General features: G+C 46.4%; 1 protein-coding gene across 2 annotated transcripts; it reads right to left on the reverse strand.

Annotated features, from left to right (window-relative positions):
* Positions 1-1,179: 1,179 nt before the first annotated feature.
* Positions 1,180-14,116, reverse strand: C10H5orf15 (chromosome 10 C5orf15 homolog). 2 transcript variants are annotated; one of them, XM_052195853.1, is made up of 3 exons: positions 13,921-14,113; positions 6,141-6,646; positions 1,180-2,897 (listed from the first exon to the last, which is right to left on the reverse strand). In XM_052195853.1, exons 1-3 carry the CDS (start codon positions 14,054-14,056, stop codon positions 2,766-2,768), a joined length of 774 nt encoding a protein of 257 aa, XP_052051813.1. In that variant the 5' UTR covers positions 14,057-14,113; the 3' UTR covers positions 1,180-2,765. The 2 variants fall into 2 exon arrangements, with proteins under 2 accessions (XP_052051813.1, XP_052051815.1); XM_052195855.1 differs by lacking the exon at positions 1,180-2,897 and adding an exon at positions 4,278-4,394 and having other exon boundaries at positions 13,921-14,116.
* Between the last annotated feature and the right edge of the window lie 5,953 nt (positions 14,117-20,069).

The raw sequence follows: 20,069 nt of genomic DNA on the forward strand, positions 1-20,069 counted from the left end.
GGAACCCAGAATGGGTACAAACTGCTGCAGCATCAAACCAAGCTAAAAACCAAAGAACAGCCTCCACATACACATATGGACTCATGCACACACACACATGAATGCACACTCAAAGCAGAGGGAGCCCAGACCAGATCCAGCATCACCAAGGCCTCACCATCAGTGCGTGCTCTCTTCCCAGAGAACTGTGACAGTTGTCACTCTGCAGGCTGGTTCTGTCTACATTCAGGTGTGTCCTGAATGTTAGCTGCTGGGGTTGACTAGATGCCAACTGTATAATCCTGGGAGGAGTCAGGGGCTGCCTTGCTTCTAACCCCTTACTTACCTAAAAGCTTAAAGGGATGTGGGCAGTGCCAGGCTGGGAATGGGAGAAGTAACAGCCGCTTCCTGTTCTCAAGCTCAGTCTGGGACAATCCTTATGCACAGCCCCTCACCACAAAGAAACCTCACCAAAACCAGGCATGGTCACACATGGCAAGGTCCCGCCTCAAAAAACAAGACACACAGACATGCCAAGACAGTCCCCCCCCCCAAACACACACACATACAAATGCTGTTTTCCCCTGCTTGGCAAGGCTAACCCACGCCTCTTGAGCTAAGAGAGGAGCTAAGCAGTGACAAGCCTGGACAGAGGTTCCAGGCCAGTCTGGGAGGAAGCAGGTCACACCCATTAGTACTACACAATTCAAGTGTGGATCACGGTCCTTCATCCAAGAGTGCTGAGTATAAATGTGGACTGTGGGCTCCCTGGCCCAGCAGCTCAGGCGCCCGCTACACCCCGGCACTCCTTCTGCCTGTGTGTGACCTGGTATTCACAAAGTCGGAGGCTACTTAAGGTGGCACCTTCAACAGTGAACAGCATCACCAGGTCACCGAGAGGCCCAGGTCAATCACCGGAGCTGACCCTCCAGGCTTGGGCAGCTCACGTGTGACAGGGAGTCACCTGGAAAGCATACGGTGATGTCCTACAAGTCTTTCTTGCCATCCTGTTTTGCTAGTGATAGCAGATGTCAGGACCCAGTAACAAACTGACCTAAGAAAAAGTCAGAAGTGGCTTCCACGCTCCAAGGCTGAGCAGGCCTAGGACCAAGTGGCCAAGGCTCACTTCCCTCTGCCAGGACAGGTCTTCTGTAACCACTCCAGTGAGCGCTGTAACGAACACACTGACAAAAGCACAGATTTCTAGCTTTACCATTTATTTCTTAAAATCTTATTCAAAATATTAAATAATACAATTTCAGATATGAAAAAAACTACTGCAATAAAACAGCTCAGGGATATTTCACTACAGTGCCCTTCCCTCGGGACAGGCAACTGTCCCTGAAGGGGGAAGACAACGCTGCTGCTTCCACGTCCACACGGGGAGTGTGGCTGCTGTTCTGCCCAGGCTTTACCGAGCATGCAGTAAAGACTATGCTTTCTGAAAAGTTGTAGTGTAGCTTGGTAGTCAAGCATGGTTCAAATCACATTTACATTCTGATCAACTCTTTTAAAAAAAAAAAACCACACACACACACACACACACACACACATACAGGCCACCATGAAATACAGAAAACAACCCCAGTTGCTGGAGGTTGGGGAATAGGCAAGTCTGAAGGTCACTGTTAGACAGGTCTGTGTGAACTTTCTCCAATTACTGCTTTAATTGCAGGACCAAGACACAGTATCACTCAAGTGTCATGGGCTCTAGAGTCGCCTCCAGTTTACTGTGATCAAGAGACAAACTAGAAACCTCTGACCTGTTTCACACTCTGCTTGGCATCTGAACCCTGGAACTCATGCTAAAACCAAGTGCTAAGGAATAGTGCCTGGTCATGGGACTATTAAATACTCTACCAGCTTCTACCCTAACCTTCATTCAGTTATCCACACCGCAACCTGGAATCTACCTAACGCTTCACCTCTGCTCACTGGCAACTGCAGTCTCTTTTGCCAGAATTCCTAATGAGTTTACCATGGCTGTGAAGCAGCAACCGCATCATCCTGCACTGTGCGTCAAGTGCCTGAAACACCCACGTGCGTTCTTTTAACTACATTTACTTACTCTGTGTGTAAGCATGTGTGTGAGGTCAGAGGACAACCTCCAAGGCTGTTTCCTTCTACCAGGTGGGTCCTTGGGATTGAACTCAGGTTGTCAGGGTAGGCAGCAAGTGCCCTCACTAACTGTCCTTAAAGCAGCTTTGAGAGAGAGGGGGAAATGTATTTTAAAGCAAAGCATTATATTGCAATATCTTTGTACATTAAAATTGGGGACCACACACACAAAGTGTGTTTGAAAATATGGAATTTGGAAGTGGGTGAGCGGCCATACCTGTGGTACCAGCACTTGAGACACCAAGGCTAGAAGACCCACAGTTTGAGGCCAGCCTGGGCTACTGAGTGGGACCCTATCTCAACCACAGAAGTAGAATAAAGGAAGCGGGAATACAGCATCTGGGTGGCAATGAGTGATGAGAACCATAAGTGCTGGCCGCAAAGGACGTGAACACTGCGGCCAGAGGCACAATAAATGGAAAATAATAACTACACAAAAATATAAAGTAATTATATTAACTCACATTTCAGATACCTGATTGAATCTAGCTCTAAAAAAAGAAAAAAAAATCCTATACTCCTTGTTTGTGACAGTTAGTTCTCAAAGCACCAAGGCGAGAGAGAGTGCCCGTCTCGGGTAAGTACCACTCGCCTGTGGCAAACATCTACACAGCATAGAAAAGTTAAGCAAATAGAACAGCATAATAAGCAAACGCCAATCAAGTGCTTTAGAAAATGTAATCATTGGTGATCTTCAGAGAAGGCATGGCCTCGTTCACGTTCTGGTCCAACCGGTGGTACTCCACAGTCTTGGAACACAAGCCGTCACGCCACTTTCTGCTTTGAACTAGGAGGAAAATCTGAAATAAAACAAAACAATTAGAGAGACATGCCAAAGAAAAACCTCACCTGGTAACATCTTTGTAACAAGTGCAGAACCTTGCTCAGGCTCCAGGACACAAAAACTAGTATTAGCAATAATAAGATGGCAGGCACCCTTCTCTAGCTGGCTGTCACCGCTACACGGTGCCTCTCTGTGGGGGAGGGGTGGAGACAGAATCCCACGGCCCACAGCCTGAGTGTCAGCACTCCTCAGCTAACAGGCAACTCTGGTGGTTTGACTGCTGCTTTCTGTCACTGGTCAATGACACTGGAAGATATTCTAAAAGTAACTGTTCCATTGTGTCCTTTCTCAGGTAAGAAAACTCAGACCTCAGAGAGCAAGAAGACATCCTAAATGGCAAGGCAAGCACGAGAGCTCAGCCTTGAGATAGAAGTAGATGGGGGGAAGGAGAGGGGGAGAGGGGGAGAGAGGCAGAGAGAGTGCGCGCCATGTACTGAGAAACTGTGCTTGAGCACCCTTTAGAACTCCCACAGGCTCAACCACTCAGTCGCAGTGACACCCGCCCCCATGAGCTTACGTCTCCTTTAACTCCAGCACAGAAATGATCATCTTTGTGCTGTCTCGGAACTAAAACTGGAATTACCTAACTGTCCAGAAGGAACACAACAAAATCAATTATGCAGATATTAAACCACATTTTTTAAAGATTTATTTATTTACTATGTATACAGCGTTCTGCCTGCATTTATGCCTGCAGGCCAGAATAGATCACCAAATCTCCTTACAGAGGGTTGTGAGCCACCATGTGGATGCTGGGGATTGAACTCAGGCTCTCTGGAAGAACAGTGCTCTCAACCTCTGAGCCATCTCTCCAGCTCCCTAGACCCCATTTGTAAATAATATGCTACGGTGCCAAAGTGGACAGGGAAAGCCCATGAGGCCTCAGCCTACACAAAGAATTACAGGCAACCAAGGGATGGTGAGAGCTGGATAAAGTGTGCTTCAGGGAAGAGCACACCACTTGGTTACCTAACAGAAATGGTCAGCCCTGAAATACACATACATGCAAGCGGAGCAGGTTATACTGATGACTATGCATTCTCCGCCCCCAGGTGAGCAACAAGGTTAATGCTGCTCCCATCAAGGCAGCCCCAGTGTCCATCAGCAGACGCTCCCCGGAGTGATGTGGGCTCCTCAGTGTCCGGCTTCCTCAGCATCCTCCACAGGGCTAAGCTGTTTCTAAGGCAGCAGATGTGACACCAGCGAGGCCTGTGCTGGGAGGAGGGGGCTGCCTAATCATCCTTCTTAAACTTGCCGTTGATGGAAGACACCCAGTCCAGGATCAGCGGCCAGTCCAAGGCCCATACCAGTCCTATGGCACCCATGGTGCCCCTCATGCTGGCCGTAGGGATCCAGTTTTTGGCCAGTTCCCGGTAGCACGGGCCTAGAAACCTCTCAGCATCGCTGCAGGGTCTCAACACTCAGGGTCACCCTGTTCCACTGCCCTGGAACACTGCAAATATATATTTCTATTCAAGAACATATATAAATATGTACTTAAGAGTATATATACATAGAGCAACAATTAATGAAAAAGACCACAAATTTGAAAAGCAAGGAGGGGTATATGGGAAAATATGAGGGAGGAAATGATATAATCTCAAAAATAAAAGACAAAATGGGGGAGATATGCTGTGGGAAATATCCATAATTTGTTTGGCAAAACACACATTACTGGGGCTGAAAGAGCGGCTCAGCAGTTGGTGAAGGCTGCTTTTGCAGAAGTCCAAGTTCAGAGCCCAGTACCCACCTCAGGAGGCTCACCCCTGCAACTCCTGCCCCTGGTGGCAATGCACTCTCTCTCTCACGCACACATGCACACACACACACATACACACAATTAAAAATAAGCAATAATAAATAAGATATTGGGCTGTTGAGATGACTCAGCAAGTAAAGACATTGTCACACAAGCATGGAGACCCAAGTTCAATTTCCAGAACCCAGAAAAGCATGAGAAAATGTCTACACGACCATCCTCTCATCACCACACAAACACCGTGGCAAGTGCCTCACACCCACAATTTACCTAAGATTTTAAAGCAAAATGTAAAATTCTATATAAACATTCATTAAAAAATTACAGCATGTGTGTATGTGTCTACCTGTGGACCAAAAATACATTTAAAGTACATTTTAATGCTCTAACAGCTTAAATTTTCCTTTTTTCCTAAAGTCTTGAGATTTCTAAATTCTCTACATTAAACACGTTGTTTGGGAGCAGTGGGCTGTCTATGTATAACCAGACCCCCCATAAGGAGAGTTACAGGTTATCAACTACTACATGAGTGGGGGGAACTGCAACCCAGTCCTCTGCAAAAGCAGCCAGGGCTCTTAACCACTGAGCCATTTCTCCAGCCCTAGTTAATTATTTTTGGCACAGTGTCAAACAGTCTAAGCTGGCCATGGACAACAGTGGCCCGCCTGCCTCTGCTCCCCAAATGACAAGGATACAAGCGTGCGCCACCACAGCTGGTTATACATACGTCCTTTTCTTTACTTTTCTTTTCTTTTTAAAGCAGGTTCTTAACTATATAGCTCAAGCTAGCCTGCCCTCAGCACAAAGTCAAAGCTGACAATGACTGATTCTGAATCGCAGGTCCTCTGGAATTCACCTGAGCTTACAGAAGCGTTCCCATGCCCAGGTTTATGTGACGCTGGGAAATGGACCCAGGGCTTCAGGTACACTAGGAAAGACCTACCAATGGAGCCACATCCTCAGCCCAATCCTTGAATAGCCAGAAAATAACATTGTAAGATCATTAAGTGAATGCATAATAAATTAAAATATTAAATCGATATTCTTGCTCCACAAATATCCCCACTAAAGTATCATCACCAAACTAAGAAATGCAAGCCAGGCATGGGGCACACACCTCTGACCCCAGCACTTGGGAGACATCTCTGTGAGTTCAAGCCAGCACGGTCTACACAGTGAGTTCCAGGATAGCCAGGGCCGCTTTAGTGAGGCCCTGTCTGAAAAACCAACAACTCACTGCACTGTGGTTTAGATCATTATGAAAAAATTCAAGTAATTTCCTAGAAGCACATGCAGTGTTATCCCTCATTTCTCTAATTTCCAGACTTATAACTTCATTAGAAATGTTAACATCTATCAGGACTTTCAACCTGACTGAAAAATGTATACAAATATGGCTGAGACGATGACATTACAGAAAGGGCTAAAATCCCAACTTACCTTCCTTTTGTTGTGATAGGTAACATAAACAACAGCTGCACAGAAAGCAAAAATAAGGAGATGAAAAAAGAAATGACTATCCTCTCTGCTGGGGGGAGGGAGCTTCACGACCTGCACTGAGTCCTGGAAGCTTCGAAATCGCCCGCTCTCCTTGCTTATCGCAATGTTAATGTCTTCAGGTTCCTCATCCCTGGGGTTGGTGGTCCAGTCATAGTCTGGCTCTCCATAGTCGCCATTGTCCAGGGTGTCTTTGACTGTGGCCGGGGAACTGTTGAGCGCCAGAAGGTCCTCCTCCTCCATGCTGGGATCTTCGTTGCTGTCAGCCTCGTCCTGGGGCACAGACGGAGCAGCAGATGGCGTGGGTGCCACAGAGCTGCCTCTGTTTCTCTCTGCACTGGCTGAGGTGAGTGTGGTGCTGACCTGGGAAGCAGGTTTGGTGTGGTTTCCAGGCATCAGCACATCTGGAGGAGAAGTGGTAATGTTGTTTGCAGTATTCTCTGATGTATCTGAAAAATAAAAGCATCCCAACATTGCTAGCCTTTACTAAGAGAAAAACATATTTATACAATTTTTCATTGAACATTTCTCTTCAGTATAATAAATTCCTGCAGCTGTCTCTTAAGATCTAGTTAATATTCAATGGCTAGCAATCAATTACATTTCTTCTTGGTCAGTTCATCTCAGGTAATGACTGTTTTGCTCAGTACTGACTTGAACAGCCTCAAGGAACAAGCAAGCATCAGCTTTCTGCTCGGTCCCGAGTCCACGCAGACCTCTCCCACCTGCTCTTTCCCTTTGCCAAAACTGGGCCTCAGCCAGCCCAGCCAGGCTTGCTCATTGCCAGACTAGAAAGGGAGGAGGCCTTGGGACACGAAAAGCAATCAATACACACACATCATACACATACACACACACACACACACACACACACTTGACACAGAATCTGGAACTAAATACAGTATAAGACAGGTACTTAGAAACTTCTTTTGCTAAAACTGACTGACCCCCAATTGGAGGCCAGAACATGAGCAAGCACAGGTTAAAAGTCTTCACTTTGTCCGTATCCTGCTTCCCTCTGCAGGTTGGTATGGTAAGCAGTAAAGAAGTGTCTGTCTAGTCTGTGTCATCCTTCAAGCCACTATCCTAAACCTGCAGGCACCCTAGATTCTACAAAGAGCAGACGCTCCCTCCTAGGACAGCGCAGTTCCCCACCAGGGTAAGGGTGCACCCTGGCGCTGGAGCACATCCCCTGAAAACCTCCATGTCTCCTCAGCAATCGCAACTGCTGACCACCCTGCAGACCAAAGCAGAGACAAAAATCCCAGACTATACCCTGACCAGATGCTCGCTCAATTGTGCACCATCTGCCCCCTGCTCAACGTTCCCGTCAGGATCTTCCTGAAAACAGGGCTTAGGGGTCACTAAACCTCTTTCTTGGTTTCTCGCTCTCCCCAAAATGACCACATTAATTCTCTGCTTTTCACCACTCCTTGACTCTAATTTCCAAGGGCTGCCATAGGGTAGACGTTTATTCTAAACAAATCTTGTTTCAAGCATATAATCAGTATGCAAAGCTACAAAAAAAAGCTGTAGACAGCATCTCTAAGTGATACTTGAAAACTCTTAAAATTTTTAAATCACCAAAATTCTAAGTGACAAGAACCAGAAACCAGAACTTATAGCTTAGTGACAGCAGTGTAACGGTTGGGAAGGCAGTCTCTGGGTGGGAACCGAGGCCAAACGCTTGCTCAGTCTTCCAGCCCTGTGTCCTGTCTCCTCAGGGAAGCTCAGTGCAGTGCAGCTAAGTCTGGTTACAGAAGTCACTCCACTCAATGGAGGAATCAATGGAGACAGAGTCCGCAGGAAAGCTGCTGAACTGGACAGGATATCAATCAGTGACTGAGTGGAGCCTCTGCTGAAGCACTCCAATAATGCGTCAGTAATGATGATGATGATGCTAACAACCTATCATCTGTGATCTAAACCTCAGTCTGTAAAAAATAAGCCACAGGCCTTCACAAATATTCTCACACACAGAAGACAACTGTTCATATAAATACACTCTCATTTAGACAACACAGTTGACATCTACTTCGTTATCTACTTTGAAAAGGGGAGGAGGATCTTAATTGTACAGAAGTTTTCCAGAAAAATAATTTCTAACAAAGAAAAAATAGGGAGCTGGAGAGATGGCTCAGTGGTAAGGAGCACTAACTACTCTTCCAGAGGTCCTGAGTTCAACTCCCAGCAACCACATATTGGCTAATAACCATCTGTAATGGGCTCCAATGACCTCTTCTGGTGTGTCTAAAGACAGCTACAGAAAAGAAGGAGGAGGTGGAGGAGGAGGAGGAGGAGGAAAAAGAGAAGGAGGAGGAGGAGAAAGAGGAGGAGGAGGAAAAAGAAAAGGAGAAATAGTTTATATAGATAATAGGATTAATGATGTTGCCTGGTATATGTGAGGCACTAGGTTTGATCCCTAGCACCAGAAAAATAAATGTTAAAAGATAGTAAATTCGAGCCAGGCATAGAAACACACACCTGTAATACCTGCAGTCAAAGGTCATCCTTAGTCGGCACAGCTAGTTTTGAGGGAACTCTGTTCTACAGGAGACCCTATCTCCAAAATAAACAAAAAAAATCCATCTTCCCCTACCTAACTCTTTGGATAGTCTCTAAAGGACCTGTGCTGGGAGGGACAGGAATGACTACACAGAAACCCTCCCGAGCCCTCCAGATCTCTCCTCATGCTTCTCTGTCGACATAACAGAAATCTGATTCCCTTCCGAACACGCTGGCCTGCTGCAGCCCTTTTACTGCACAGCTGGTTTCCCTCCCACACCCTCGCACTGACAGAAGAAGGGCACGGCCTGCTCCGCACACCATTTCCCATTCTTCCCCAGAAGTGCCACTGGTTTGGAGGCACACATCTCCCCTTATCACCAACTCCTGGCAGGTCCCCTCATTATAAGACTTTAGCTTCTAACTTTAAGGTTCGCTCTCATCCTTAGAGAAGAACTCCTATTTGGATTTCAAACTCTCCTGAGTCAGCCGAACTCCCCATCAGCCTCTTGCTTCACCATTACCAACTTGCCCACCAGCCCATCTGCAGCATGCTGCTTCCTGGACTGCTGGCCAAGCTTTCTGACTCGTGGGCTGCCTAGCTCAACCCAGGAAGACTGACTCCCATCCTCACTGCTCAGCCCCTGCAGCCACCACCAAATCTGGCTGTTACACTCTCTGCTCCCTCTCCAGGTTCAATGGTGTGGTCAAGCACTCCAATCCCTCTTGCGTCCATGGCTAACGCCCCCCCCCCACTCACACAGAGTCTCCCTCATCTGCCAAATGCACCAAGTGCACCATGCAGCTGCCCACAGCTGGAAACCCTGTTTTCATCTGAAATTCAATGTGGAAACATCTACCCTGTGTGTGATTCTCAGTGGTGATGCCGGACTTTCCCAGTCTATTTTCCTTCCTACTCCCCAAAGCTTCCTCAAACTCCCAACACTCCCATCCATCAGAAGAGAAGTCCACAAATCACCAGAACTCTGCTCATCCAACTGCCTCAGCCAAGCATCGCCCTCTGCCTCACCTCAGCGACACACCAGGCAACCATGGACAGAAACCTCTGAAACAACAGGCAACCAACCCTATTCCTTTAAAGTCTTCCCAGGTTCTCCATGCCAGTCACGGGGCAATAATGTGCCAACTGTGTGAGGCAAGGTTCTGGGTTTGACCCATAACACAGAGAGACTGAGGGAGAGAATACGGAGGAGCTGCTGCTGCTGTTTATTCTAGGCCGTAAAACTGACGTGATGTTTAAAACCCATCAGGGTAGTATACTAGCCAGAAGAACCTAGGTTTCACACCTCACACAAAAATTAAATAAGCATAAGTCAGGTAAGATATAAAATATTAGAGGACAAAACTAGGAAGAAAAAGGGGGGGGGGGGGGGCCAGGCAGTGGTGGCACATGCCTTTAATCCCAGCATTTGGGAGGCAGAGGTAGGTGGATTTCCGAGTTCGAGGCCAGGCTGGTCTACAGAGTGAGTTCCAGGATAGCCAGGGCTACACAGAGAAATCCTGTCTCAAAAAAAAAAAAAAAAAGGAGAAAAATCTTCAAAGTCTGGAAGTAGAAAAGGAGTTCTTAAATTTTACCAAAAAAGCAAAAGCACAATGCATAAAAGAGAAAAAACTGGTAACTGCTTTTCTTCAAAAGAGAAACTTCGGCTCTGTCAAAGAGCCTCCCAAAATAAAAAGACAAGCTCCAGTGCAGAGAAACCATTTGTAAGCCCCATAGACGACAAAGGATATGTTCCTAAAATGAAGAATGTCAAAACCCAAAAAGTAAAGAAAGCAAACAATCCAAGTGGAACAAAGGTGGAAACAATAGACCCTAAGTTCCCGCTGACCTACACACACACACACACACAAATTAATGCCTGTACCTAGCACCAAGCATAAGCAAGATGTGAGGCTTTCCACTCCGACGCCCCGGCCTGGTCCAAGCCACCGTCACCTCAGCTCTTATAGGTCACTCGCCTGCTTCCGCCCTAACCCCACTGGCCACAGTCAGCACAGCATCGTGCAGAAACCGTCACTCCTCTACTTAAAAATTCCCTTAGCAGGCTAGAGAGATAGCTCAGAGGCTAAGGTGATAAACTGTTTACCAGAAGGTCAGATTTCTGTTCCCAACACCCCTATTGGGTGGCTCACAACTGCCTGCAAGCCACCAATGCTCTGGCCTCCTCCACTGGCACTCACCACCACATACCCACAGACAGACAGACAGACAAGCAGGCAGGCAGAAAGACAGACACATGCACACACTTTTTTTTTCTGATACAGGGTCACTCTGTCTATAGGTTGACCTTAAACTCACAGAGATCTGCCTGCCCTCGCCTCCCAAATGCTAGGATTAAAGGTGTGTGCCACCACTGCACAGCTATACTTAAAAATGCTAGAATTAAAGGTGTGTGCCACCACTGCACAGCTATACTTAAAAATGCTAGGATTAAAGGTGTATGCCACCACTGCACAGCTATACTTAAAAATGCTAGGATTAAAGGTATATGCCACCACTGCACAGCTATATTTAAAAATGCTAGGATTAAAAGTGTATGCCACCAATGCACAGCTATACTTAAAAATGCTAGGATTAAAAGTGTATGCCACCACTGCACAGCTATACTTAAAAATGCCAGGATTAAAGGTGTGTGACACCACTGCACAGCTATACTTAAAAATGCTAGGATTAAAAGTGTGTGCCACCAATGCACAGCTATACTTAAAACTGCTAGGATTAAAGGTGTGTGCCACCAATGCACAGCTATACTTAAAAATGCTAGGATTAAAGGTGTATGCCACCACTGCACAGCTATACTTAAAAATGCTAGGATTAAAGGTGTGTGCCACCAATGCACAGCTATACTTAAAAATGCTAGGATTAAAGGTGTGTGCCACCAATGCACAGCTATACTTAAAAATGCTAGGATTAAAGGTGTGTGCCACCAATGCACAGCTATACTTAAAAATGCTAGGATTAAAGGTGTGTGACACCACTGCACAGCTATATTTAAAAAAAAAAAAAAAAAGAATCCCAGGCTCCCTTTCTTGAAAAAGCCAGTCTTAGCAACTGTCTACAAGATCCTATTTGAAGGACAGAGAAGTGGCTCAGCATAAGGAAGTTTGTACTTTGGAACTCAACATGGTGGAAAGAAAGACCTGACTCCCAACCAGAAGCTGTCCTACCTCCTAAGCCCATACACACACTAAATAAATGTAAAGAAAGGTATTTTTTAAAAAGTCAACAACCTGATATTCCCTTTGGCCACTTCCTAATCTCCCTAACGGCTACCCATACTGTCTACTTAAAAGACCACAACATTTAGTGAATGAACAGTAAATGCACTCAATCTGACCTAATCTCATGATGCACACTGCACCCCAAAGAGCATCTCGGTACCTACTGTACTTCCTCGAGGGCTCTTCCCTGACACCCAGCTAGGCAAAATCCCTCTTCATTGATGAATATCTACACCCAGCACCAAGTAAGTCAAGGAATAAAATGAGAAGGAACACACAAGTACGACACAAGGAAAATAAGCTAGGGCTTTCCGTGAGATGTCAGCTGCAATGCTGAGGCAGCTGGATGAAAAGAGAACTCAGAACAACTGATGTCAGACTGCTTGTGCTTAATGGACTCCATGGCAAAGAGCTTCATCAACAAAGTATCACTGAGACTGCTCAGACCCCTTGCCTGACAGGTACGACCTCTAGTTTAAAGGTAACATTTAGATTGTGTATATGTGTCACACAAACTTAGGTGCAGAAGCCACAGGTGTCAGATTACTCCTAAAATGCAGTTCCAGCCTGCTGCTTTAGATGAGTAAAGATCAATCATGTCTGCACCCACCAGGGAAACCTTCATTACTTTCTACCAATGATACAAGAGCCTTAGAAAACCCAGTCTTGGAGCTGGAGAAATGACTCAGTGGTTAAGAGTTCTGATTGCTCTTCCAAAGGTCCTGAGTTCAAATCCCAGCAACCCACATGGTGGCTCACAACCATGTGTAATGAGATGTGACACTAGTGTGTCTGAAGATAACTACAGTGTACATACATATAATAATAAATAAATCTTAAAAAAAAAAAAAAAGAAAGAAAAAGAAAGAAAAAGAAAACCCAGTCTTTCCCCCCATAGACTCCAAAACCCTCCAGTTGGGCCAGTCAGCTGCCTGCTTTCAGAGCTGCTGAGGAAGGAAACTATGTATGCAATCCAGCACTGTAATAAAGAAATGTGTGATTGGCTGGAGAGCCCCCCTGGGCAATGAAGGAAGTCATCCCCAGTTCACATTAGTTTTCATCTGAAAATTAAAAAAAAAAAATCAATAAAGACTTGGGGAGAAAATTATTGCATGTTGGACAGAAAGAAAACTATGACTACTCAACAATGTTGAGTTCTTTAACAGTAGGTTTCTCCTGCTAAATCTCTGCCTTGGTTTACAGGTTTCTTCCTTTTCAAGAAAGGCTTTAATATCCTGATTTATGCTGCAGCATCTGCAAGAAAAGAAAGTCTTTCTCAAATACTGTATCTCCATTAAAATGAGGCGAGGGCGGTCAGTTAAACCTCAGCTCATGGAAGGGTATCTGCTGGCATGTTCCCCTTTGTTTCTAAACTCTACTCCTCCAAGACCCTCAGCAGTTCAGCGTCCCTGGACTCCGCCTCTATACCAAAAGCAGCAGACCCTCCCAGACAGCTCCCCCCTCTTCCACTCTGAAACAGTCAATCAATTCAGTCCAAACACTGGGTCACTGTCTCTATCTTTATCTCTGAGCTCACCTTTTCGAGGGGAAAACAAAACAAAAACTTGCTTAGCCTTGCTTGTCAACCCCTAACCTCAAACATCTCTCTAAACATCACTCTCTCCAACTTAGGCTATCACTTCGGCCTGTTTCCCGTCCAGTCTGCGAGTCCCCATTTTCAAGCATTTGGGGGACCTTCCCCCATACACATACCGAGCTCCCTTCCTCCAGGGAGCGTATTCTCAGAGACTCTATCCACGACACGGCCACTTCCCGTCCCCGCCCACCCACTCGGGTCTCTGAATCTCACAACCCCATTTCTCAAGCCCGGGGAGATCACACTGGGATCGCTTCCCATCCCGAGCCCAGCCCTGGCCGCGTGAACTCGGCCGGTGAGAACCACCGTGAGTCGGCGGCGCTCGGTCGGTCCGGTCGGGCCCGGCCCGGTCCCTCGCCGTCTCCCTGCGTCCATTACCAGAGCACAGGACGGGCGCGAGCAACAACGCCAGAACCAGTGATCGCGCCAGCGCTCCGAGGCCCCGGGCGCCCAGCCCGGGGCACAGCTTCTCTCGTGCAGCCCCGTACATTCTGCCCAGGGCGGCGGCAGCCATAACGGACTCGGCCCCGGAGCCTGCGCTGTTGCTAGGTTCTGCGAGGTGACGTCAGATACGCGTCCGAAGCGCACTCCCGAAGAAGCTACGTCCCGACGTGATGACGTCGCACCTCTGAACCGGAAAGGTTAGCATAGGCTTGTAGAGAAGGATGCTAAAAAAGGCGAATGGAACGGATTTATTTTCAACTGGTGGTTGTTGTTTTGTTTTGTGGTTTGTCGTTGTCATCTCTGAGACTATTTTAGGGGTTAGAGAAGTGGTTCATCGGTTAAGAGTACTGGCTGATCCCCCAGAGCTTCTGGGTTCGATTCCCAGGACCCATGTGAGGGTTCACAATCATTTGTCCCAGGGGGTGCGGTGCACTCTTTGGGCATCCTCAAACACTAGACGTACAACTGATTCGAAACACACAGGCAAAACACCTGCACACTTAAGTTTAATACGTCATATATGGAGCTGGAGAGAACGTTGAGCTATTGAGAGCACTTGCTGCTCTTGGCAGAGGACTGGGTTTGGCTCCCAGCACTCAGATTAAACAGCTCACAGCCACCTCTAACTCCAGTTCCAGGGAATCTGACTACAAAATCTCTTTTGACCTCCACACGCATTAGGCACATGGGGTGCACATACATATATGCAAGCAGTCATTTCTGAATTAAAAATAGCCAGGGGGATAGTGCATATCTTTAGTTATGCACTCGGGAGGCAGAGGCAGGCAAATCTAAATTAATTCGAGGCCAACTGGGGCTACACAGAGAAACCCTGTCTCAAAAAATAATGATAAACATTAAAGAATAAAGAGTAAAATTGTGTCTAGGTTCAAATGCTCTCCAATGCCAGAAGAGAGTGTCGACTCCCCTGGAGCTGGAGTTGGCTGTGATTATGAGCCACCCCATGTGGATCTGGGAGCCATACCCTGGTCCCCCACAAGTGCAACAAGTGCTCTAAACTGTTGAATAATTTCTCCAGCACCCTTTTTGATTTTGGTTTTGAAACGATCTCACGTGGCCCAAGTTGGCCTCAAAATCCCTTTCAACCCAATGAATAACCTTGGACTCCTTCACCTCCAACTCCCACCTGCTGGGCTATATTTTCATACACTGAGGCTTTTGTTTTACAAAATGTAAAAAGTGATAGAAGTATGTCTTTGGAACATTTGAGCCTGTTCTCAGTGCCAGTGTCTCATTCTGACTTCCTAGCCAATTTTCTTGCTTTTCTTTTCTAACACTATCACCCTGTTAAATATCATCCACTCTTACAGTACCCCTCACACGAAAGCAAGCCTGCCAGGGCTGGCTTAACTTTACTTTGTTTATTAATGCACCCTTAACTATGAAGAAGTGTTAAATATTTGATGAAACACTAAAATATAAACCTTGGGAGGCAGAGGCAGGTGGATATCTGAGTTCAAGGGCAGCCTGGTCTACAGAGTGCCAAGACAGACAGGGCTACACAGAGAAACCCTATCCCAAGGAAAAAAAAAAAAAAAACCAAAAACAAAAGAAAAGAAGAAAAAGAAAATGTAAATTTAGAAAGCTTACCTAGAGCCTTGGTACAGGTTTTCCATCTGTGGATATGTTGCATGAATGTTTCCTATAGGTTTCAATTCACAAACGTAAAGTTCATTTCATTTTCAGAAAAATCAGTGTGTAGCAAAGAGTTGTGGAGACTTACTGTGTCTCCAACAGCTTCACTGCTGTCTCTGCAATCCCCTCCCCAGAGACAGTTTGTTTTCTTTTGGGTGTTTGTTTGTTTGTTTGTTTTGTTTTTTGACAGGGTTTCTCTGTATAGCCCTTGCTTTTCTGGAACCCACTCTGTAGACCAGGCTGGCCTCGAACTCAGAAATCCGCCTGCCTCTGCCTCCCAGAGTGCTGAGATTACAGGCGTGCACCACCACCGCCACCCAGCTCAGTTTGTTTTCTTAATTTCAATTTCTCTGACCCCCAGACAGCTTACAGGCACACAGATTCTGTTAAGCAAACTAAGAAATCATTCATCTCATGTCACAGTCTGCCCATGTAATGATGCCCAGACTTTCCAAGCACCGCAAAGCTTTGCTTTCTGCCAGTCTAGAGAATACCAGCATTCAGAGACCAATCTCAATCCCAGCTTCTGCCTGCTTGGAGATGATTTTCAGGTGATCGGCTTCCATGAGGCCCTCTGCCATCCTCCCTCATCTGCCTTGTTCTTTCGTCCTCAGTGACAGATCAGCTGAATTCATTTCTCAGATTTTTTTCCTAGATATGCATTTGCCTCATCTTGTGAGGCTTATGCACGGGAGTGGTGTTATCAGAGACTAGAAGAGGGCATCAGATCCCCCTGGAACTGGAGTTGCAGACAGTTGGGAGCGGCCATGAAGATGTTGGGAACCAATCCCAGGTCCTCCGCAAGAACAGCCAGTGTTCTACCTCCTGAAGCATCCGGCGCCTCTGAATTCTTTTCATTAAGGAGATGCTATGAACTCGAGGCATTTTGCAGTGATATTCCAGCTACTACGCTGCATCCTGTGAGCAGGGATGATGTACTAAGTGACAGGTGAATGCCATCCCTCGGGCTCAGGGCCCTTTATACACTTCACAACACTTAATACTGTGCCTGGCCTTCAACTACACGGACAGGGAAACCACCTTGTTTAAAATCTCTGGACAGAGCCAAAGCATTCACTTAAGAAATGGCTGCACGTCTATACATACCTAGTGGTGACGATGTGACGAACAAGATCTCAACTCCCACACAATAGCAGATAATACCTGCCACAACCTTGAACCTGAGGTTCATCCATAGAACCCACACAAAGATGGGGAAAACTGGTTCCCATAACTGTCCTCTGAACTCCAAATGTATGCTCACACATGTCCAGACAGTAAAGAAAGTAATAAAAATTTTTTTCTTTTAAAGGAATTCTGCCAAGAAAAAAGAATGTTCCTTGTAGGCATATATTTTTCTCAACCTACTTTAAAAAGAGTTCAACCCTCTTAGCCCACCAGCCAGCAGAGGTAGTGGGAAAGAAAGGTTATTAGGATAGTGTTTAGACATAGTTCTTTGGGGTGATTCCAATCTTTGTTGTTCTCAGTCCATTCCACTCAGCAGACACCACACACAAATCAGCAGCTGCCGTTCAATCCAGAAGGAACTGTGAGGCTCACTCGGGCCAGTTGGTGAGCATGATGGCCCGAGTTCCTCTCTATGACGTCACCACTAGCAAAGCTCAGCAATGCAACGTAAGGCAAACCAATACATGCATGTCGTCAGCGAAAATAGCAAGGCAGAGCAATGCTCCAGCTCCCACTGCCGGTGAGCCCGTATTTATATTCCTTCTAAACACCATGCATCCTTTCACATGTTTGCCACAGCAAAACATCTTTTCACCTGTGTCTGCTTCAGCAAAACATCCTTTCACCTGTGTCTGCTTCAGCAAAACATCCTTTCACCTGGGTGCCCCAGCAAAACCCCATTTGACGTAACTGACTTTCCAAAAAAGCCACAAGTTTCCACTTCAGTCTCTATTGAAACTGAGGAGTACATGGAGAATCCCTAACTATGCCGTGGGGAAACTCACAAATTAGTGAAAAGTCATGAGGTAGCCCAGCGGGTAAACACACTTGCCACCAAGCCTAACAACCTGACTTCAGTGCCCAGAACCCACACACTAGGAGGAATAGACTCCCTTGGTTGTTCTCTGTAACACACGTGCGGACACATAAGGAGAATCAATATAAAAATGATAATAGAAGAGTAGGGCTAGAGAGATGGCTCAGCGGTTAGGAGCACTGACTGCTCTTCCAGAGGTCCTGAGTTCAACTCCCAGCAACCACGTGGTGGCTCACAACCATCTGTAATGGGATCTGATGCCCTCCTCTGGGGTGTCTGAAGACAGCAACACTGTACTCATATAAATTAAATAAATAAATCTTGGAGGGGGAGAGGGAGAGGGAGAGGGAGGGGAGGGGGAGGGGGGAGGGGTGAGGGATAGGGGAAGGGGGGGAGGGGAGAGGGGAGAGGGGAGAGGGGAGAGGGAGAGAATGAATGAATGAGAACACTGGAGAACTGGCTGCTCTTCCAGAGGTTAGTTCCAGGGCAGCTCCCAACCATCTGTAACTCCAGTGGAGTCGCAGAGGATCTAGAACATCTAGAGGATGCACAAACACCCATAACCTATGAAATAGACGCAATTAAATCTTTCTTTAAAAAAAAAGAAAAAAGCCAGGAGGTACTGGCACACACCTTAATCACAGCACTTGGGAGGCAAAGGCAGGTGAATCTGGTGTTCAGGGCAAGCTCCAAGACAGCCAGGCCTACACAGGGAAACCCTGTCTTGAAAAACCAAGAGTAAACTTCAAAACGACCACGCCCCATGGCCACAAGGGAAAGCCCGTGAATGAGTTATTCTAAGTGTGGTGAGCTTAGTTTTCATGGAAGTTAAAACTTATAAAGGAGCCTAGAAAGGATTAGACAGGAAGTCATTCTGTTCCATACTCCAGAGATGGAAGAGACTGCAAGAAATGCTGGTACTCTCCGGGTACTGTGTGGTCTTCAGGAAACAAGCCGGCAAGAAGGAACTCAATTTCACAACCAACAAATGGATTCTACCACAACCATTTCCAGTTTCCAGAGTGAGGTCTTGGGAAAGGACCCAAAGTCGCCTGCTGAAATGAGGGCGCAGCACAGTTGTGTTTACTTTCCTATTGCTGTGACCAAAGCAATTTATCTGGGCTTCTGATTCCAGATAGGTGTCCATCGAGGCCGGGAAGCATGGCAGCGGGCAGGCATGGCACCAAGAGGGGCAAACTGAGACCCCAAGCGAGAGTCGGCGAGTACAAACTAGGAACAGCCTAAGCTTTGAAACTTCAGAGCCTACCCACCAATGACATACTTTGCTGGCAGGGCCACACTGCCTAAGCCTTCCCAGACAGCACCAACTAAAGACCAAGTACTCAAATGCCACAGCCTAAGGGGGCATCCTCATTCAAACCTGAGCAAAACCTAACACACCTTCTCCAACGGTGATCTTAGTGATCTTTCACATACATATTTATAATTTATACATTGGATATTGTGTAGATTACATATTATGTATAATTATAATTTATATATTTTTTTGGATTGGGTTTTTTAGAGACAGGGTTTCTCTGTCTTTCTTTTTAGAGACAGGGATTTCCTTTAGAGGTTTCTTTTTAGAGACAGGGATTACAGGCATGTGCCACCACTGCCCGGCTATAATTTATATTTATAAAATATATTTTTATGATGTATACTATATATAATTTCTTAACATTTTTATTATGGGCAGAGGCAGTGGTCCAACAGTGCTTAATGCTCTTGCAGAGGACCCCGGTTCAGTTCCCAGTATCCTCATCGGTCTGCCTGTGACTGACTGCAGTTCTCTTTAGATCCAACAACACCCCCTAGCTTCCTGGGGCAGCTGCATACATACGGTGCACATAAATTCACAAAGCCTCACACATACACATAAGCGTGAGTGTGAGGACCACACTCCCAGAGAAAACTCTCACCCAACAGCCATTAATGCCAACAGTGCCTCAACTAAGGTCAGGTCCTCCCGAGCCCGCAACCTTCCTCTTGACAGACCTCACTCACTATATTGCTGTGCTTACCCTCCAAGGTACTGGGATGTGCCACCACATCAACCATAAGTGCTTTTTTAAAAAATAATTTATTTACTTTATGTCTATAAGTTCACCATTGCCTTCTTCAGACACACCAGAAGAGGGCGTGAGACCCCATTGCAGATGGTTGTGAGTCACCATGTGGTTGCTGAGAATTGAACTCAGGACCTCTGGAAGAGCAGTCAGTACTCTTAACCACTGAGCCACCTCTCCAGCCCTGTGCTTGTTTTTGTGTGTCACATGTGTGTGGGTACCTAAGGAGACCAGAAGAGGGAGTCAGATACCCCAAACACAGAGTTACAGGAAGCTGTGAGCAGCTTCAGGCTTACAGGAGCAAGAAGCACTATTAACCTCTGAGTGGCCTCTCCAGCCTCCTGAGTGTTCTT

This window comes from Apodemus sylvaticus, chromosome 10 (assembly GCF_947179515.1).
Source record: "Apodemus sylvaticus chromosome 10, mApoSyl1.1, whole genome shotgun sequence".
NCBI lineage: Eukaryota > Metazoa > Chordata > Mammalia > Rodentia > Muridae > Apodemus > Apodemus sylvaticus.

Coding starts and splice junctions, on each gene's coding strand:
- C10H5orf15 (XM_052195853.1), bottom strand. CDS start 14,056: ATGGCTGCCGCCGCCCTGGGCAGAATGTACGGGGCTGCACGAGAGAAG. Junction 6,647..13,920: donor CGCGCCCGTCCTGTGCTCTG/GTAATGGACGCA, acceptor TTTATTTTTCAG/ATACATCAGAGAATACTGCA. Junction 2,898..6,140: donor CCTATCACAACAAAAGGAAG/GTAAGTTGGGAT, acceptor GTTTTATTTCAG/ATTTTCCTCCTAGTTCAAAG.